Raw genomic sequence first — 21,453 nt, 5'->3', positions numbered from 1 at the left:
CCGGAAGCACAAACCGTAAATGAAAAGCCCAATAACTTTGACTACATGGACATATTTTTTTAAAAATCCCTCTTGTACATTAAAGACATCATAAACAAAGTAAAAAAAAACAAAAAAAACAAACCTTTGGCTTGGAAAAAATATTTGGCATACACGTAACCAAGAAAGGATTTGGCCCAGAGTTTATAAGCAGCTCAAATGGAAAAGGCCAAATGATGTATGACCAGCAAACCCCAAGACGACACAATGGCTTCAAAATGTAACAAAAGCTGTTCCTCCCTCCTCTAATCAGTGCCATGTAAATTAAAGAGGAACTGATATTTCACACTCATCAGATTGGTGAAAATGTAAAAAAAAAAAAAAAAATCTGATGATTTACTAAGTCTTGCTGAGGAGAGTGTAACTGGACACACGTATTTTGCAGGACAAGACCCGATGGGATTGCTAGGCCAGAGGATTTGACCATCCCCAGCTTCATGCAACATTGTTTGTACCGGAGAAAAATTGGAAAACAGCTTAAATGCCCAGGTATGGGGTCTAGCAAGGGATAGATGTTTTACTAAGAATACATTGCATACAGATGTGCTCGATTCTTTTATTTTCTGTACTTGTCTGCCTAACAATGTCTCAATTAAAAAAAAAATAGCGTGATGATGGTTATGGAGAAAAGGCACTTAGGAACAGCTTGGTGTGACTGTCAATTGATTTAACCACTATCAAGGGCAAAATAAGGCGTCAGGGGATGCTGTTCTTTTTAACCCCTCGGGTGGACCAAGGTGGGAGTCTGATGACCATTTATGCTGGCAAGAGTGTTGGAAACAGGCACTCTCATACGCTGCGGGTGAGAATGTAGACCGAGAACACCTCAGTGGAGGTAACTTTGGCACTATTTAACAAAACTGTAAATGCTGACTTAGCCCAATTTCTTCCAGGTATTCATTCAAAGAAAAGAAGCAATATTAGGGCAAAGAATTACCTCCACGGAAGTTCATCACAGCAATCATAACACCGTTTGTAATAATAATAAAGAAACAACGTACCATCACCAGCGATAGTCTAAGTGGTTAGACTAATCATGTCTAACACGATCTCATGGATTCTAATTTATGACAGAACTGTGTGATAGACTCTTCCGTAGCCACCAACACAATGCTGTTGGAGCTCTTTAATGTTATGGGAAGTCTCGCAAAATATTAAGCTAAAAGAGAGTAGGTTACAAAATCACAGGTGTCCCACTAAAAATACCTATGCAGGCATTGACGCGAAGACACCTCAACATTAACAGAAGCTACTTCTGGATGAATCATAGGTGATTTCTATATTCTTCTGGCTTGTCTTTTTTTTGGGGGGGGGGTGCTTTGCCCCAAAACTCCGTGTGTGTGTGTGTGTGTGTGTGTGTGTGTGTGTGATTTTTAACAGGAGAGGTTCTCCTTTGGCTGAAATAATTTCGATGGGCTGGCTCCATAACCCATGTCCGAAGGCAGGGAGCCGCGTACCAGACTCCGGCAGTTCCACGGGAGGCCCGAGGAGTCTTTGGTTACAACAGAATCTGGGGGAGAGCGAGGTCCTGAGTTCACCTCTGGCGTCACCACCCACACGCTGCGCGCCCTGGGGAAGCGGCGCCACCTCTCCGGATCTGGTTTCGTGTCCGTGCACAGAACGGAACACCCCGGGGCTGGGCTCCAGCCGGCCGAGGTGGGGGGGGTGGGGGGTGGTCAGCGGCGCGGTGTCACGCGCGCCCGCGCCGTCTGCAAAGCCCCAGCGCGCCGCGTTCCGCGCGGGTTGCGATCGCCGCGGCTCCGCGGCTGCCGCAGCCACGCGGGGTCCGGGCGCGCGGGGCGGGGCGGGGCGCGGGGGCGGGGGCGGGGCGGGGCGGCCCGCGGGTGGCCGGCGCCGGAGGGTGGCGCGCGGGGGGAGCCGCGCCGTCCGCTTCCGCCGCCCCGCCGGGGATTCCCCCAGCCCAGCGCCCGGGGAAGTCCCGGTGCGCGCGGGTACAAAGAGAGCGGCGCCGCGGAGCGCGCCACAGGCCGGCCGTCCCCAACCATGTCGCGCGGCCTCCGGCTCCTGCTCCTGAGCTGCGGTAGGGCTCCAGACGCCTGTCGCCTCCCCACCGGGTCCTGGCGACCTCCCCCCCACCCCAACCCCCTTCTCTCGCTGGCTCACGCCGCTCTCTCTGTCCCTCTTGCAGCCTGCAGCCTGGCGCCCGCGGCGCGGGTGGTGAAGGTGGCTTGTTCCGAGGACGTGGACTTGCCGTGCACCGCCCACTGGGACCCGCAGGTCCCCTACACGGTCTTCTGGACCAAGGTAAGCGCGGCGATGCCCGCGGGCTAGGGCTCGGCCAGCCCCGTTGGAGGCTGCGGGGACCGCCTCCCTTGGGCTGGCGACCCTCTGTAACCGCGGCTAGCCTCCGAATACCGCGCCTTCCCACACGCCTTCCTCACCCCCACCCCGCGCCACCCGCATCTAGCGACAAGGCGACTTAGATTATGTTCCCCAAGGACCTAATTCCCTCCCTGCCCCTAAAGGTGGCCTGAGATGAATGATCCAAGTAAGACGCTTTGGAAGCGCAGAGACTCGCTGATTTGGATGAATTCTGGACGCCACCTGTGGTTGTGGCCACGAGAAAGCAGCCAGGGCAGATTTGGATATCGGACAGTAGGAATGCCCCCCAGATTTCTGATTTCTGGGGTTTGGGGGGCTGTGGTGTCCCTAATTTAGGGGCGGGGAGGGGAGGAATAGGCACGTTGAGAGGAAGGCCACTAAGAGATAGTCCAATGTGCTCTAGGCTTGTGTCCCAGATGGGAGTTGTCTGGCATCCGCTTTCTGGGTTACCCTGTCCCCTAGCTTGTCCATGCTGCTTGGCGCTCCGACCGTCCTGAGGGGCCCAGCCTGGGGGCGTGGGCGTCTGGGAGGGGGCGTGAGCAGCACCCACCAAGTAAGAACCAGCGTCACTGTGCCCCCCCCCCCCTTCCCCCATAGGGGAATTGAGTTGCACCGCGGCTTCTTTAAAGAGTTCCTCCACTGGAACATTTTCAGAGGCTAGCACCGCGGTTCCAGCGGCTTCGCACAGCCCCGCAGTCACTGGTCTTTTGTCCACCTCCCCTAATGAGGTTCTGCCACAACAGCACCTCCAGGTTCAGCCGAGGGCGCGTGATATCCTAGCCTTACTCCGCGGCTCTGATTTAGCATCCGAGAAGAAATCTCTGTGTGTTCGTTGCTTTCTGCAGAATGCAGGCCTTTGTTCTGCCCTCCAAAAGAAAGATGCTTTACGAACCTGCACGTGTATCTGGCCATTTAGCAAGGCAGTATAGGACAGGTGTGTGTGTGTGTGTGTGTGTGTGTGTGTGTGTGTCCTCTCCGGACCAGATGGCCTCTTTCCCTGGGACGGTGCTGCACCCCTGTTTTTGTGAATTCCACGCAGCACCCAGTGTTTGCCCGGCCAGTTGGGAAGGTGCTCCGTGAATTCAGGCTGGCACTTGGTGAGGTATGTGCACTGGATATACTTTTGCTGCCTTGGAGCACTGTATCGTGTAGGGAAGCACGTCTGTTATTATTCCTACCTGGCTTCCACTTCATTCACTGTGGGATCAGAGAACATAACACTTCCAAGATTGTTCTGGTTAAAACAACAGCATTGAGGCAAAAATATTGTGAAGACATTATTATTTGAGTGCTCACTATGTGCCAGCCTCCGGGGTAAATATTTACATCCAGTATCTGTGTCAGTCCTTCCAATGGACTTAAGAGATCTATACTGCTACTGCTGTTCCCATTTTCCAGATGAGGAAACTGAGCCTTAGGGAGTGAAGGAAGCCACTCACTGTCATACAGCTTGGCTAAATGAGAAAGGGGGATTCGAACCAAGTAGTCTGATTCCTTAGCCTGAGTTCTCTGGTTTCCACCTCCGTTACTTAGGGTAAAGAATAGAAAAGTCTCCTTGGTCTAGCCAGGCAGGGACTTAGCTACCTTAAAGAAGGGGCAAAACATGAAACCATGATCCCTTCCAGAGAGGAATAAAAAAAAAAAAAAAAAAAAAAAGACTATCCCCAGGGGAGTAATTAAAAAGTACTTGTGAAACAAGTAGATGGAATTTCAGACTGTAAAGTTCAAATAGTTGTCAAGGTAAATCTTGCACAAGGTCATTTGGAATGATGCAGTAAACCGTAGCCATTAACCTTTAGCTCCTCCTTGGATGTCAGCTGATGATGTAACTCTATAATGCATGAGCTTGTTTATTGAACACGGTTCTTGCATGATTTACCCTGAAGGTCTCTCAAAACTGATTTTTTTTTTTAAATGACAACAGTCTCTTGGCATTTTCTTTTTTCTTTTGGTTCATGGAATAGGGTCATTGAAAGATCATGCCATAGTTATTTTTTTCTTTTTAAAGAGGGAAACAGTGATCGAGTCGCGGGGGGAATAGGAAAGCTGTGTTCTGCCCATAAACTATTCAGCTACCTTGAAAATGAAATGCATTGTTCCTTCAAGTACTTTTTAACAGGCCTCAGCATGTTCTGTAGATATTTATTATTTTCCAGCCCAGTAATTACACTTTCGCATCGATTGTGTTTGTACAACACAAATGGATAGAGTATTCTGGAAATAAGGTCAGTGGTGGGAGACGGAAGTACTTGGTTCTCCAGAAGATTAAGCATCTGGTTATTGTTTTTCTTCCCCCCCCCCACAACTTGTTTTTTGTAAAATGTTTCAGCGCGGAGGTGGCTGTAAAAGGAGAAATTTAAACCCGGTGACCGTGACCCGCCTTGCTCGTGTCACCTGTCTAACCATCACTAGTGTGGTTCGTCAAACCGCTTTGCCCAGTTGTGGGCTACGCGCTGGGCGAGTGAAGCAGAGTCCCTTAGCGTGTTGTTTTTGTTTTTGTTTTTACCGTCCACCAGATTGAATCACATTCTCTCAGGACTCCTGCGTGTCACAATTGCGGTTATAATGAGTCACAATGTAAAATTCCATGTGCCACTTGGTTCTCCCACAACCATAGGGCATCCTGCCACTGTCCAACTGGAGCGATTACTTGTGATTACCAGAGGACCCATGGAAACCGTGTGTTTCTTATCATGTGCCTTTTACCAAAAGACGCAACGCGGAGGGCGTCCAATTAGCGTTTGTCACATTAGGGCGAGTGAGGAAGAAACAGTGTGCGTTTTATCCTCTCTGGATAAAGAGAGGTACAGTGAGGGGCGGGGGTGAGGAGGCTTAATATAACACAGGGGGCTGTAGGTGGAGCAAAGAGTGGGCTGAGATAGCCCACTTCCTGTGAACCCAGCTTTTATTTCCCAGGGACCAGTGCCCTTCTAACTGGGATCCAACAGTGGGCCCTCCTCTTGTCCTTTCCTGTATTGTACCTGTTAAGGCAAAGTAGATGGTTAGGAAGAAAGAGAAACATGAATACACATACCCATCAAGCTACTAGCTGAATTTAGCTTTGAAAGTCGTGAACTGACTGTTTGTTTAGGGAGGGATTTTGAGAAAATATGCAGACAGACTTGGTCCAGCACTCTCTCCCTCTGGCTGTTGAGTGTCTTGTGTAAGAGGGCGTGGCACCATCCCATGTCTTCCCGGAGTAAGAGCATCCGTGAAAGGGCTACCTCTGTGCTTCACGCCGAGCACATGTGGATTCACACTCTCTTTAATGAGGCTGCACTAGGTTTGCAGGGAGGGGATGCCCCTGGACGCAGTGTTTGGGCTTGGTGATGTTCGCAACTGATAATAGCGAGCGGTTATTTACCAGGGAGATGTAGTACCATCTGGAGTCATGCCGGGAGCCCTGACGACCTACGCTGATGCATAACGAAAGAGGATATATCGTGTCGACCTTGGGTGACGCTGCGGGGGTGAAGACAAGAGATGTGTCACAAGACACATGCCCTTTTCAGATGATTTCCAAAGGAAGGGAGAAAGGGGAAGTAAGACGGATTTCAGAAGCCAGTCTTGGGTTTGTAAGAGTGAGAAGGGTTCATGGGTTATCCCCTGAACCAAGGGAGCTGTCAGAGAGCAGGGGCATGGCTTGTGTGAGGCTACTTCCAAAGTTCCAGGCTAGTCACCACGCACATCTTGCTTGTCCTTGTTTTGTGATGAAGCTGCCGTCCGCGTAGGTTGCTGACTTCCCATTCAGTGTATTTGTATTTTGTGTCTCTGCCGGCTTGTGTGATAGTGAACCACAAAGCCAGGAGGCGCTGAGGAAACCGGGGTCCCTTGGTGGGGGCTGGAGCGGATGAGTGGTCTGGGCGGATGTAACCCGTGCAGCCAACAAATGCGGATGGACCCGTGAAGGAGCCGGGGTGTGCCACTCACTACAGTTCCTTGATTCTAGAATTTTATCTGCTGTAAGATGAGATTTAAGGGCGTGTCTTTGGGAGGCGAAGGAAACATTCCTATAGTAAACACAGAAGCACTGAAACGTTGAAACGTGAAAGCAGTGTGTCAGGGTCACAGAAAAATCACGCTGCCCACATGGGCACCTACACTGCTTGACCTGGCTGACTCACTTCGATGGCCTTTACCCTCGGCCAAACCGTGAAAGGCCTAAAGTTAGTTTTCAGACGGCCCTTACATTTACAGTTTCATTAGTAAAGATTTCTGGGTCCCAAGTGCGTTCCAAGTCCTGGGCCTCATGCTGGCCCATCCTAATCAACACGGGACTTTGGCCAAAGGACCGTCTTGAGCAAAGGCATGGAAAAGGAATCCACAAGCATTTTGGGGGAGCCAGTGGGGTGACCAGTGATCTGGAAGGGAGAGTTATATAGAAGAGGGCTGGCAGATGTTACAGAGAAGGCTTGGAACTGATGGTGAAGGACCTTGAATGCCCAGTTACAATGCCTTGAACTCCTTTCAGCAGCAAGGCGTCACTGAAAGTTTTTAAGCAAAGAGGGTGATGTAATGGCACGCGTTTGTAGAGAAAAGATTATTTCTTGTGGGGAAACACAGGCTGTGATTCACCCTCGAAGATGGGTCTCCGAGGGAGGCGTTTTCTCGCTCGATTGCAAAAGACAATCAGGGTAACTCAGCCGAGACTTCAACACATTTCTGAGATGTCCCTTCCCTTCATTCGTGGTCACCAGTCGTGTCCCTGTGGTTCTACAGAGGACTGGGCAGCCCAGCACGTGGCCACCTCATAGGGGCCATAGAAGCCTCAGCCCACTGGGATTGGCTCCTCATCGAGACTTTGGGACAATCATGAATCAGAGAGAAGTTGCTCAAATCTTTCAGGGTGCGGGAGAGTAGAGAGGAAGAAGGCAGCTGGGAGTGGAATGGAATGAAATCAAACACTTGTTTTCCATGAATAAAAGGGGGATTTAGGTCATGTGAGAACCGCATTATCTTAGTTCTGTATTTGGTTATGTCACTACGCAAAAAAGAGGAAGTGAGGAGAAGGTCGCAGTGATGTAAGGGAAGGTCTTAGCGAAAAGGGGAGGCAGAGCTAAAAAGAGATTCTACCTAAAAAAGGGTTTCTCCGTCTAAAATTGTTTGCATAATCTTTTCCTGGCTACTCCAGTGATAACCGCGGATTTTCTACCAAAAGCCCTAGCTCAAACCAGAGCTAGACATGAGGACTTCCCTGAGATGGAAAGAACACCCACAAACCTACCTTGGGTTTTTGTTCTTGCACTGGGATGCCGTTGGCTAACGTTCCTGTGGGGTCCTGTAGGAGTGGTACAGGATTGGAAGCCCAAGGCTTTTAATAAGCTTCATGTTTTTGTGGAGCATCACCCAGTCTGTTCTGGTCCCAATTCTCTAAGAGATGAGAGATTCCAGAAGAGCGGGTAGTTGGTTAGGATTATAGGTCCAGGTGGGGAACACCTACGGGGAAAGAGGGAGGCCAGTTGCCATAAACAATTCGTAATCATGTTGGATCACGCTGGGTCAGTTCTGGGGCACAAAGACTCTGAATCAGATTAGTCCTGGATGTCTCATTCCCGGGGCGTGGGGAGGATCTGAGCCCAAGAGGCAAGCAGGACTGGTCTACAGCCTGGAGCCGTGTGGAGGCAGTGCCCTCCCTGCCACATTTATTTATGGGGTGGTTCACAGTGCCCCTACCAGGCCGGACTCTTTACTTGCAAAGCATTGTAATCCCGTCAAAGGTAGCTTCAAGTAGCCACCTGGGTGGCTCAGTTGGTTGAGCACCTGACTCTGGATGTCGACTCAGGTCACGATCTCACGGTTCGTGAGTTCGAGCCCCGCGCCGGGCTCCTTGCTGACCCCAAAGAGTCTGCTTGGAATTCTCTCTCTTCCTTTCTCTCTGTTCCTCCCTGACTCATGCTGTCTGAGTCACTCTCTCAAAATAAACAAATAAAAATAAACGATATTAAAAAATCTAGCTTCATATAAAGGGAATATATTGGTTTATATAATTGAAATGGGAAAAAGCTTTAAAATGGTAATTCACACTCCAGTTACGTCTGGTGCTGTGGGTAGAATTGCGTCCCACAGAAAGATTATCCCTGGTATTTGTGAAGGTGACCTTATATGGAACTAGGGTCTTTGCAGATGCCAGCAATTTAAAGTGAGGTCACACTGGAAAGTGACTGGTGTCACTAATCCAGTGACTGGTGTCCTTAGAAGAAGAGAAAACGGATGGACAGATAGAGACACCCAGGGAGGACCCCATGTGAGGGTGCAGGCAGAAACGAGTGCATGTGTCCACAAGCCAAGGAATGACAAGGATGGCCAGCAATGTCAGAAGCATCAGGAACGAGGCATGAAACAGATTCCTCCCTAGAGCCTTCAGAGGGAGCACAGCCCTGTCAGCATCCTTGCTTGTCGGCTTTTGGCCTCGAGAACTGTGAGAGAATACAGTTGTTTATTTTTATAATTTTATTAAAAAATTTCCAATTCCCGTCTAGTTATCCTACAGTGTCATATCAATTTCAGGTGTGTAATAGAATGACTCAACAGTTCTATACATGACTCAGTGCTCCTCATGATGAGGGTACCCTTAATCCCCTTCCCCTATGTTACCCATTTTACCCCCCCCCCCCCGGTAACCATCCATTTGTTCTCTATGGTTAAGAGTCGGCTCTTTTGTCTGTCTCTTTTTTTCTTTGTTCGTTCATGTTGTTTCCTAAACTCCACATAGGAGTGAAATCACATGGTATTTTGTCTTTCTGACTTATTTCACTTGGCATTATACCCTCCAGATCCATCCGTGTTGCTGCAAGTGGCAAGATCTCCTTCTTCTTTATGGCCGATAATATTCCATGGTGTATCTATATCCTATCTGCTTTATCCATGCATCTATCGAGGGATACTTGGGCTGCGCCTGTCATTTGGCTGCTGTAAATAATGGTGCAGTAAACACGGGGGCGCATCAATCTCTTCCAGTTGGCATTGTGGTATTCTCCGCGTAAATACCCAGCAGTAGAATTACTGGAGCATGTGATCTTTCTATTTTTAACTTTTGGAGGCACCGCCACACTGTTTTCCACAGTGGCTGCACCAGTTTGCATTCCCACCAGCAGTGCAGGAGGGTTCCGAAAAGGTCCTGTTACCTTAAGTCCCTCGGTTTGGGGTGCTTTGTTTCGGCAGCATAAGAAGCAAAGACAGCTGGATTTAGGGGTCCTTAAATATCCCCGGGACCTGGTGTCTTTCTGTCCCTCAACTCTTCCTTTCTTCATACTGGGTTTCTCGTCAGCCTCCCCACGGCAGTGAGATAGTAGCCAGTAACGGCAGTCCTGTGTACCCTCGCAGGGTCATGGGCGAAGGACAAGATTGTGCCTCTCTTCTAACAGCTCAACGAATGTCTGGTTATATTTAAGTGGCTTTGGTGGGGTCATGTGGTCGTCAGAACCAGTCTCTGTGGTCACGGGCGTCACGCCTGAGTCACGCGTGCCTCCTGTAGAACCAGATGCCATCCCTGTGTACGATGTGAGTCAGAGCTCCTAAGAGGGTCTCTTCCAGGTCCAGCCGGACCCACAGGACGCAGGTGGATGAAGGACGCTCGGCACGGACACTGGTCAAATCCCAGTGCCGAAGGGTGTGGCCGCATTGATTGTCACAGTGCTGGAGACAGTTCAGAGTGTTGTGGATATTTTGTGGACACACGGGGGCTAGAAAAATAATTCCTCTCTAGAGCAGATGTTGGGACTCCTAGAACAACTTTGCCAGGGAGGAGACGGGACGTATCAGCGGTAAAGAATGAGAGAGCATGGACGAGTGGAAAGTTCTCAGGTATAATAACAACTTCCGTTACCCACACTACCATTTGTAAAGCCCTTTCATGTATTCTCTCCTTTGGCACTTTAAATCGCTCCACGGAGCAAGTGAGAAAGTTACAGGTGTGGAAACAAGACCCAGAGAGCGGGTGGCTTACCACGGGTGACCCGGCTAATGGACCACAAATTGAAGGACTTTACGCCTTTGATTCCAAAGCCAGTGCCCTTATAACTCGCTTTTTTTTTTTTTTTTTTTTTTAATTCACTCATTCACTCAGCAAATGCTTTTTGAATAATCCCAGTGTGCTGGGAACTCTTTAGAAGCTGAGTGAAACCTGGGCTGGGAACATGAGAGAGAAGAGTAAGACATTTAGGGCTCTCTGTGCGATCGACAGACACTGTTTTGTGCTATCCACTCCCCTCATCACGTGTGTCTTCTCACCCGCCTTGGGGGATGCGATTCCCCCCACTCCCACCCCCACCCCGTGTCTGTGGAGCAGACGGAAGCCCGAGAGCTGTTCGGTCAGTTGGCCAAGAGCAGATCTTAGCCGTGGTGAGGCTGGGGTTTGCTTCCAGGTCTGATCGACTCCAAAGCCTGTGCTCTTAATTATGTTGCCTCTGCCATACTCATAACTCTCTTAGCAGCCATAAATTCAACTCTGTCTGTTAGACCCAGTAAATTTCAAAGTGGAAAATCATTTTTCCAATAAAACTACACTTAGAAAAAAACGATGTTAATGCGCATACATTCTACCCTCATTATGACATCAACCTCCGAGCCAAACTATTTTGCACGTTATAAAGAGCTGTTTTTATGATGAATGGGGATTATATTGGCACTTTAATTGAGTTAGAAACCAAGGTACATGAAAGTTAGTGCATGAGAAATGCAATAAAGCAAAAGCTGTTCAATGTGATTGGAATATATCAGATTACTTTCATACCACCTTTAAATACATAAGGTCCATACCTTTAAATATGTTTAATCAAACTGTTGGATTAAATATATATATATATATGCGTATATACACACATACATTTTGCCCCTCAAGAAAATCTCTTCCTTTTTAAAAACTTTTTTTTTTTAATTTTATTTTAGAGTGAGTGCATGCGTATGAGCTGGGGAGAGGGGTAGAGGGAGAGAGGGAGGAGAGAAAGAGGGGGAGAGAGGGAGAGAGAATCTCAAGCAGGCTCCACACTGTCAGCATAGAGCCCGATGCGGGGCTCGAACTCACAAACTATGAGATCATGACCCGAGCCGACATCAAGAGTCGGATGCTTGACCAACTGAGCCACCCAGGCACCCCCGGAAGTGTTGCTCTCTTATATTCAAATATGGCAATCTAGAAGGTGAGCATATATTTGGATCGAATTATTTAAATTAAAAAACATCATTTTCCACAGTAGGGTTTTTGACAGAAATATCAGTTCAATTTCAAACATATTATTTCATTTCTTTTGTTCTAGTTCCAATTTGTCCGTCATTTAAAAACAACAACAACAAACTTTAATTCACATGCCCTTAAAATTAGTACATACTTGTATTTGCTTGCTTTAGTATTCAGCAAATTAAAGAGTTTATTTAATTTGGGGCTTGTGGTTTTCTTAAGGTCAAATCTCCATTTTAGAGAAAGAATAGGTTACTTAAATTGTTTAGTCACATTGAAGGCCTTGAGGCAAATCAAAAGTCCCTAGGTTTTCTGAAAATGAGATGTCCTATATTTTACCCTTCTCTAATCCAATCAAAACTATAGAATTGTCCGCATCAGAGTTAATGCACGGAGCGTGGATTTTTAAAACATAATTGGGATGACTCTTTTGAGGAATTAATTTGCGCAAATCGTGTTGTGGTTTAGCACACTACAATATTAGCTTTGGAAAGTGCGCATTAAATAGTTCCCATCAATTATGCTTGGCTGTGAATGAATCCGAGGGTTCCTTTTGTTATAAATTACTATTTCCTAAAATGCCTTCGCAGAGAGGCAATGAAACACTTTCAGCTTTGGAATGTTTAAAGAGCTGTTCTTTGCCAGTGGTTGATTTCCAGCCAGCTCAAATGCTTACAAGAACTCATGAAACACAGTTGAGGATGGCCCATTTGCTGGCTGGTCAGTTTACCTCTTTCTGGAATTCTCCTTTGGTTCTTGCACGGTGCTGCTTTTGCCACAAGGGACTCCCCTTGATCCCGCGGTGTGCTAGCTGCTGCGCCCCAGAACTGAAGTTAATGATTTGAACTTTTGCATAAGAAGTCTCTTGGTACTGCTAATGCCTGCTTGCATTTTGAGCATGCTACATTAACATAAAAACTACCACTATTTTTGCAGCTGGAGGCAAATCCCACACTGCCCAGATGGAGTCACATGACAAGATCTATCTTGAAATGGCATAGAGAAGGGGGAATAGGCATTGTGTCTGCATCTACAACCTGAAGCCAGGAGGGAGCGTTCTGAAATATTTCCGGGTGCATTGTGTGAATTCACAGAAGGTTCCTTTTGCTATAGTTAGTCATCGGCAAAGGCCGTGCTCATTACTTAGGCAAGAGTTCCCAAGTTCAGCGAGTAGTTCTCCCAGTGTTCTGGGTCTTTCAGGAAGACCCAGGAAGAGGCCATTGGAAGATGGCCCCACGACATTTGAGGTATTTTGCCATGATCCCGCTGATGGCTGTGATGGGTCAGTAAATCACAATTCTGCAGGTTGCTTTGGGGTCCTTTGTTTTGCCTTTCCTTCCCCTACTTCTATCTTCTGTCTTTCTCATGACCTCGCTCTGCCTTTGTTTTTCTATTTGAAAAGTAACTGGAGACCCACTGGAGGTTTTGCCAGAGGCCCACGGAAATCTGACCGCCAAATAAACTACTTCTCGCTGTTACTACTGATTTTTAAAAAAAAAAAATGTTTATTTATTTTTCAGAAAGAGAGAGGGAGACAGAATCATGAGCAGGCTTGGAGCTATCAGTGCGGGGCTCGAACTCACGAACTGTGAGATCACGGCCTGAGCCACCTAGGCGCTCCTTACCACTGAATGTTAAAGTGAAATTCTTTTCGGCAAAAAGACAGGCGGCCACCGCCCGCCGGTTCTGATCACCTGCACGCTGGCTTCGGCCAGCTTGGCAGCCAGTAGGATAACGGGATCACAGGTTCTGTTCCCACCCCCTCCGGAAGGGTCTGCGGTTTTGATCTTGACTTCCGAGTTGAGGGAGGGATCGCTGAACTGGACCAGAGGCCCCCAAGGAGAAAACCGGAGATAGGTAATCTCAGAATGATTGCGGCCACCAAGTTTCTGCGCTTTCGGACGCAGGAGTTCTAGCAAGACAGAGTCCGGTGAACTGTGTTAGAAATAACTCTGCAATTGACATATTTAGAGGTTAATTCTGAAAAGAAAGGCTGGAGGAGTGGCCTCGTGGCGGGGTGAGGGCCCAGCGGGCGCCCCGAGGGTCCCGGCCGCCCGCCCCCCACCAGCCCCGGTAGGGGGAGCCCAACCGCCCCGGCCAGCGGAGGGGAGGGGAGGAGAGGGGCGGGAGCGCGCGCCGGGAGGCTGCAGTTCGCGGTGTAATTAGGCCTGAAGGGGGAACCCCGGGGCAAAAGGAGATGCGTTCTGGCGCCCATTGGATGCCTCTAGCTCTTTCTCGGCCTCCTCGGCCGCTCCTCTTTTCTCTGCTCCATTTTTGAAGCCCTGAAGCCCCGAGGCTGTAGATCCTTGATTATTTAGGAAAGGACCTTTCGACACCAGAAGAACCGTCCAGCAATGGGCTCCACTCTCCTAGGCGGTGCGGGAGAAAAGCCGCTCGCCGGGGCGCCGTGTGGCGGCGGGGACGGAGCGGGGCTCGTGCGGGAGCGGTGGTGGCTCCGCCGCCAGGTGTCTCTGCAGCCCGTCCGTCCGTCCTTCCGCCGAGTCCGCGAGCGCCCGGGGCCCAGCCGGCCTGCTGTGGGCTCCGCGCTTCCCTCGCGTAGTAAATGAAGGGGAAGCCACGGAGTGTGCGTGTAGCGTGTTGTGTGTGTATAGCGCTTGTGTGCAGTGTGTGTGCGCGTGCACAATACACGTGCGGTGTGTGTGCGTGTGTGCACGCCCCTGCCTGAGCTGCCTCGGCCTCCCTGGGCGTCCCCTGCCCTGATTCGCCTGGAAAGTGGGAGAGGAGCTGGCGGCTCCCAGGACAGGAGATGACATTCTGCAGCGACAGGGAATCCTGCTGATCGCTGGGTCATTCCCTGAGGTGGCTTCTTGGCGCCCTGACATTCTAGGGGCAGGTGAGGGATGCCGCCGGGTCCCAGGCTCCCCGGCGGTCCCGGCCATCCAGCAAAGGGCGAGGGCTGAGCGCCGAGAACGAGAACGAACGGTGATTTGCCTTCCTTTTGTGTCAATCCGGTTTGGACGCTTGAAAACATTTCGGTGGAGGATGCACGGGCGAGCTAATTAGGCAGATTAAAAATATATCTGGGGGAAAAAAAACTGATGGGGAATGCGGTGTGGCCTAATCTGTCAAGTAAGAGGTGAGGGACAGACCCCACCGACGTCACAAGAAGATAGTTCAGGCAGAGAACCCCCGCCGGGTGCTGTTGGCTGAATTGGGCATCTGCCCCAGTCGGGCTGGTCTGTCCCGGGTCCAAAGATTTAAGCGGTCGCGGTCCTTCTGTGTGCATCTTGGTGTGACTGCCGCGTGATGTGGCCCAAAAAGTCTCCCCGGGGCACCACCGTCGGCTGTCTTCTCGCCCTGCTAGGGCGTCAGTGTGGTGCACCCTGTGACATCATGGGTGGCCCCACTTCACCCAGTTTTTTAAGAGCAAGGTGACCGTTTACAGGAGGCATTTGCTCATGCGTGTTTGTGCTTTTCGCTGAGCCGTCTGCCAGTGGTCTTCGAGTTGGGAGGCTGAGACACAAAACTAAGAATCATTCAGGGGGTGAGTGGGTATCTGCAGAAAACAAGAGGACATTTAATACAGAACAACCAGCAGCAACATGTGACTCAAAGTGATTCGCGCAAATCCTCATCGACGCATCATTATTGTCAGCAGCAACAACACTCTGTCCTTTATAAGGGGGTGGAAGCTGGGATACGCCGAATCGTAAAGTGCAGGCCTGATCTTATGCCAGAAAAGGTACAGCCTTACAGAATTTTCATACATTTTCTCCTCCTCCCCTGAAGGTCACACATACACATACTGTTTTGTTTAAAAAAAAAAAATAGTTGAGGACGGATGTTATGAAAGCAAGAGGCAGAACCTTGATCCGGGTGAGGACGGTGTTTCCAAGTCCTGTTAGTGGAACCTGATGCAGCGTGATGCTTTTTCAACAGCTTACAGGCGACGGCGAGCAAAGGATAGAGATGCCCCCGGAGGGTCTGTGGTACCACCAGCAGAAGGATGGCTCCTTAGAAGCCTCCAGTGAAAGGCTGTACTCCCTGAAGATTGAAAACACTACCAGTGTCGACTCAGGGACATACAGGTGCATCCTGGAGGAGCCAGAAGGGCGGAGAAACCAAAGCGGCACTGTGACCTTGAAAGTGACAGGTGAGGTGATCTGCTGCACCTGTTTCCTTCTTGCAAGATGCGTGTGCACTTGCATAGGCTCTAAGCTCCGTCCTCTCGATTGGAGTCCAACTGGAAGCTTAGGATTGTGTGGCTAAAAGCTAAATTCTCCTATAAGAATGTCATAACTTTTTCTGCTCCCTCCCTCCTTCCTTCCTTCCTTCCTTCCTTCCTTCCTTCCTTCCTTCCTTCCTTTCTTCCTTCCCTCCCTTCCTTCCTTCCTTCCCTCCTCCCTCCCTCCCTCTTCCTTACTCCCTTCCTTCCTTCCTCCCTTCCTCGGCATGCACCTCCTTCCTTCCTCGGCATGCACCTCCCAGACCTGGCATCTGTTTTATTCTTCGCTCTATCAGGCACACAGCAGGCTGTCAATCAGCATCCGCATCGAGGTGATTGACAAACGAGAGCAACCTTGCAGGGAAGAGCAGAGAGGAGAGGAACAGAGAATGGCTGGTTTCCTTTCCTCTGCTGAGGACAAGGTTGCCTACAAGTTCAGTGGTTAGACTCCTCCAGAGTCCCCTGGATCTGGTTCACTTAAGAGCTCTGCGGCTCATTCGTGTGTGCCCTTGGGCACATCTCTCACAGCCTCTAAACCTCAGTTCTGTCATCTCTAAAATGGGGGGCGATAACCTCTCCAGCATGGGCTCGCGTGAAGGCTAAATGGGATATTGCACTGAAATGCTTAGTTCGGTGCCTGAGGTACACGGAGCGCTGGATAAATGTTAGGCTCTCAACCTTCCCTTTCTCGAGTCACAGACCCTACTGAGAACCCATCCCTATACTACTTGTGAAATGTTGAATCAAGCTTTAGAGGTTTCCAGCTCTCTCAAGGACTATTCGTGGCCCCAGGGGATCGTCCCCCCCCACCCCAGTCACCTGCACTCCACCCGCCCCTGCCTGGGCCTTCAAGCAGGCTTGGCAGTCTGGCTATCCCAGACAACGCACGTCGGATGTCATGTCTGAGTGAGAAGAGGCTGTCCCCTTCCATGTCTCTTCCTGCCTTTGCGTCCCCAAGGGCTGCAGCCACAGCCTTCGACGGCCCCTTGGGGACCCCCTTAGCCCACCTTTGCCGCCAGCCTTGGTGGAGATTTCACGATTCTACAAAAACGTGTTGACTCATTCAGTAATAGCCGGGCGGCTCACCTGCCCGGTTCCTTCGTCCCCCCAGTCCTCCTGAGGTGAGAACACCTAGCATTCTACACAGCACGGATGAAGCAGGCTCACGCTTCAACAAATGGCGTGTCATCTGACGCGAAGGCACCAGAAAAGCCAGGAAATAGAGCCTGAGCGAGCTGCCGTATGCCGGGCCCATCGCACACAGCCAGGCTCAGGTGCGAGTGAGCACCGGCCACCGCCGTCACCGCTGTCACTAGCGTTGTTCTTCCCGAATGCACAGACGTGTGCGGTTAGGCATGGGAGACAAGAAGGACTTGGGGAAAAAAAAAAAAGAAAAGCCAGAGCAAAGCATTCTTAGCTTTTTATCACGGTAGGAAAGTTCTGTTAAACAGCTTCACATTTTTACTCTCTCTCTCTCTTTTTTTTAAGGATGCCCTAAGGAACGCAAAGAAGACACTTTTCAGAAATACAGAGCCGAGATTGTACTGCTGTTGGCTCTGGTAGTTTTCTACTTAACACTCATTATTTTCACTTGTGTAAGTATCTTCGTAAAAAAACACGTATTATGATTAAAAGATCGCCCGGGGGCGCCAATCCGAATATACTTGGTAGATAGCGTGAATCCGTAATGCTGGCGAGAGATGTTCTTCTGTGAACCGGGCACCTGCTGAGGCGTCCGCGCTGTGAGAATCGGTGCGGGAAGCGCCCGGCTTGTTTTGAATCCGGTTGCCCTGCACAGAGAGCTGCCGAGAGAGGACGAAGTAGGGTGTGTGAAGGAAGTTCGAGACCTGCCACAGGATCCTTCCGGGGCGCCAGAGGCCCTGGTGGTGACAGTGGTGGCAAGTGTGGCTCTGACTTGCCATCATCCTGGGGCAGAGGCACGACTCTGCCTGTAGGCGAGTGATGCAGCCCCACCACACGGTGGTGGATCAGTCTCCTTCTCTTGACCTTGAACCCTTTCCTCCTGGGGGGTCTCCTCTAAGAGTTTTGGCGCTTGCCTCCACTCCCTGGGAATTAGCCCTGGGAAGCCAGAGGAGTGGGGTATACAGGCAGCATCGTAGGGTGGAAGATGGCCGTCCGGTGCTGAAGTGGCCTTGACCTTGAACTGTTGGTAGCAGGCTGCAGCTTACAAACCCTGAGCCTCTTTGTGCATGGCTGCTTACCTGGGTAGACCAAAGTTATAGGGAGCGAGGCCAGCTTTGGGCCTGACCCCCTAGGAAGTGATCTGTCCCATATGTCTCAATACTATCAGGAAGGACTGGCTACTTAGGGGCCAGGACAGATCTCACCCAAGAGCTATCCCGGGGCCTTGTCACTCACTGGCCCCCTGTATTCGCTTCCTTGCCTCTCTGGCCATGGACTCATCTCTCTAGTTGCTGTTTTGGACGCCAGTCAAAAAGACTCCCGTGAGCACCTACTGGGTACAGGCATTAAGCTAGGCACAGTGGAGGACATAAGCCATCCGCTTACGATTTGGGGTCATTAGGGTCATTTGCACACAAGATGATTAGAGTTACTGGCGGGTAAATTTAAAAAATGAATGACTTGAGTTTCTTGCTGGCAAATGCCTGTTTCAGGGGGCACTGATTTTCCATGCAGGTAGCTAACAGTAGGGGCTGGAAATGGCCCCAGTCTGTAGTCCGTGCGTCTCCTGGTCACACTTTGGGGCTGCCGGTGAAATAGTACAAGCCCACTTGTCGAGCGAGCGAAGCTACTAGGCTAACAAGGGCTTCCCGAACGAGCTGTGCAGCCCGCTGTTAGCGAGTGGAGCTTAAATTGAGGCGCCCACTGTTGCATTTTGCCGATTGTTCATGTCTCAACTTCTTTTATTTTTCAGAAGTTTGCACAACAACAGAGTATTTTTCCAGATTTTTCTAAACCGGGCACGCAGCGAGCTTTCCTCCCAGTCGTCTCCCCAAATAAGCATTTGGAGCCAGCGACCCTTCACAAGACGGAACTGGTATGAGCAGGATTTCTGCAGGTTGTTTTCTCTAAAGTCGAAGAAAGCTCAGCGGTGTGCCCGGATGTCACGCCGGACAAAAGCGGAGTGAGCCCCGCACCGAAGAGGGCGTCCTTCCCGGGAGGTCCTTCCGGAAACTGCAGGTCACAGCCCGCTCTTTGTGAGCAGGACTTTGGGAACCGGTACAGGACCACGAAGCATGGGGCCGCCCGCAGGGAAGCTCTCTGCTTTTTCACAGCTAACTTCTTAGCATTTTATTCAGCTATCTGGTCAACCCCCCGGAGCTCTTTTCAGTCCCACACAAGCTATGGCGAGCCGCAGCTGGAAGAGGGTTTTGGGAAATACGGACGCCCAGAGCCGGCCCTGTGACAGACTCTTGAGGACCGTGGTCTTCTTCACATCTGGGAAACATCTCTCTTTGAGTTTGCCGTGTTGTCTTGTGCTAGCCCAGATGTTTTATGTCTGGGAGAAGTTGACGGGCCAAACTGTGAGACAGCGGGGGATATTTAGCGAATCATGTCCCGGTGTGAAGGCCCTGCTATTACTAAGGAGTATCGTGTGTACCTAGAAGTAACAAGTTGATGAGCTGTTCCCCACTGGAGCCTTTTCATCCAGAAAGACCCACATAAAGGAGCAATAAAGAAGACGCCACATTTGTTTTGATATCCGTAGATTCCTGCCAAAGAAGGACTGGGTTTTTTTCTCTCCTTTTGAAATCTGTGTCTACGGTTAGATATCAAGGCTCACAGCACAAGTAACCTCAGTATGGAGAGAACGAAGTCAGAGAGGATGACCCCAGGATCGTGAGCTATTTGATGCCCTGACGAAAATGCCGGACAAATCATGCCGTCTGGGTTCCGACCCCAGGTGTCCCACTGCCAAGCTGTATGATCTTGAGCAGGGTCTTTGTGATTTCTCTTTTCTCAGTCGTAAACCAGAAGGTGGTTGTATGAGTTGATTGTGACAGTGTATGTGAAAATGCTTTGAAAAAGCATAAAGCACCCTAAAAATTTGAAGCTCCGTTGGGTCACTATCCTTATTCTTACAGAGGTGTTCTGGGCATGAGAGAATGCTTTTCATTCATTCTCATGTCTACCATTATTCCAAACAAAGAAGGCCAGACATAAGACCTTTCCGTAGTCTTCTAGGAGTTCTTTTGGGGAAGTGAGGAGACCAGGTCAGCGAAGCACCAAGCCAAAAGTACTCCAAGCTATGGACACACAGGAATCACGGGGCCCTGGGGAGAAGAGAGTCCACAGGATGTTCCACTGACATTTTGACAGTTGTTGGGTAACTCTTCTCAAACTGGGCCCTTTCCCTACTTGTTTTCTAAAGCGATTTTATCCCGTTGGTAGTGTGTGCATGGTCCACACTGATACTAGAGAGGGAAAGAAAGGGCAAGATGCTTCAGTGTTCTTGCTTTTTTGTCATAGCCTTCATGCCATTAAGGGGCTGGATGCGAATAGGGGTGTTTTTCTTTTTTATATTTAAAACTACTCATAGAACTTTGGGATAAGCGCTAGGATGTCTGTAAAGTAGTTTGAGAACCAGAACCCAAGGTGAAGTTTTAGAGGTGTAACATTGGCTGAGTCCTTCCTCTGAGAGGGAGAGCATTTATGGCAGGTAGACCTCTATGAAACAGCGCCCCCTTCTGCCCAAGGATGCCCCTGCATCTTGCCACTGGGTAGTGCATGATTAGCTTGGCCACATGTATGACTGCCGGTCACTGGGGTGGAGAAGGGGGTGGAAAGAGGGAGGGTTGTGACTTCAGAAGGATGTGTACAATCAGGGTCCCTGTACCTGGGATTCGTGGGGTTTCACTCAAGATTCTCAAATAGGTCCATTAGCCTCAAAATGATAAGAACAATCCAGGACAAGTGGTTATAATAGTTACAAAAGTATCATAGATCCTTTTTTTCATCATAGATGAATCCTCTTTGGAAAATGGCTCTTTATGAAGATGAATGCTTATAAAATTTCTGTAAAAGCTGTAGATTCCCCTTCAGTGGAATTAACTCCGTTCTCAAATGCTTTACCAGAAGTGCTGGGGAGACCATTGGCATGGCCATTAAGAGCTCAGAGTTCATACTCAGCCAGGTTTGAAGCCTAGATTCATCACTCAAGTTTTTGCCACTCTGGGCAGGAGACAGACCTCTCTAAGCCTCAGTTGGCAGATGTTTAGAATAAGAATAAGGACAGTATCTGCCTAATAGGTTTGTTGTGAAGATTAAATGAGATAATATATCTAGAGGCTGAGCCTGATATCTGGCAAATAGTAAGCCGTTGAATAATCTTGGAACAAGAAAGAGCCAAGGGGCAACACAGAAGGTGCCAGTGACCACGAATCTTGAACAGACAAAGTGGTTTTGTTAACAGGAAGGAATTGAATGGGTGGGGGAGTTATGTGGCTTTCAAAGGATTAATACCCAATGAAACCAAATTTTTCATGGCCATTAAGGTTATAGTTCAGGAAAGACCAGGGAGGGGGCCGCCTTTCATTAGCTTGAACTGACTCAAGTTAAAAACATAATGCAGATTTGAAATCCAACTTGACATTTCGCACCTAGTCTTTGGCATGAGAAAAGGGGTGTGTGTGTGTGTGTGTGTGTGTGTGTGTGTGTGTGTGTGTGAAAAAGAGAGAGAAGGGTAAGGTGGGTAGGGCAGAATTCATCAAGGAGAGTGAACTGCCTT

The 21,453-nt window shown here is 49.6% G+C and overlaps 1 protein-coding gene across 2 annotated transcripts; it reads left to right on the top strand.

The window, feature by feature from the left end:
- Window positions 1-1,899: 1,899 nt before the first annotated feature.
- Window positions 1,900-19,778, top strand: CD83 (CD83 molecule). 2 transcript variants are annotated; one of them, XM_045057093.1, is made up of 5 exons: window positions 1,900-2,080; window positions 2,189-2,304; window positions 15,458-15,671; window positions 17,232-17,338; window positions 18,643-19,778. In XM_045057093.1, the coding sequence occupies exons 1-5, from the start codon at window positions 2,044-2,046 to the stop codon at window positions 18,766-18,768; spliced, it is 600 nt and encodes a 199-aa protein (XP_044913028.1). In that variant the 5' UTR covers window positions 1,900-2,043; the 3' UTR covers window positions 18,769-19,778. The 2 variants fall into 2 exon arrangements, with proteins under 2 accessions (XP_044913028.1, XP_044913027.1); XM_045057092.1 differs by having other exon boundaries at window positions 1,905-2,080; window positions 18,640-19,778.
- The last annotated feature ends 1,675 nt before the right edge of the window (window positions 19,779-21,453 follow it).

The sequence above is a fragment of the Felis catus genome, chromosome B2, assembly GCF_018350175.1.
Source record: "Felis catus isolate Fca126 chromosome B2, F.catus_Fca126_mat1.0, whole genome shotgun sequence".
Taxonomy (NCBI): domain Eukaryota; kingdom Metazoa; phylum Chordata; class Mammalia; order Carnivora; family Felidae; genus Felis; species Felis catus.
The sequence above is the reverse complement of the archived record's forward strand: the minus strand, read 5'-3'. Positions and strand labels throughout refer to the sequence as shown.

What these genes read in the sequence shown, in the direction of transcription:
- CD83 (XM_045057092.1), top strand. Translation starts at nt 2,044, where the DNA reads ATGTCGCGCGGCCTCCGGCTCCTGCTCCTGAGCTGCG. An exon ending in GCTCCTGCTCCTGAGCTGCG is followed by an intron (nt 2,081 to 2,188) that starts GTAGGGCTCCAG and finishes TCCCTCTTGCAG; the next exon opens with CCTGCAGCCTGGCGCCCGCG. An exon ending in ACACGGTCTTCTGGACCAAG is followed by an intron (nt 2,305 to 15,457) that starts GTAAGCGCGGCG and finishes CTTTTTCAACAG; the next exon opens with CTTACAGGCGACGGCGAGCA.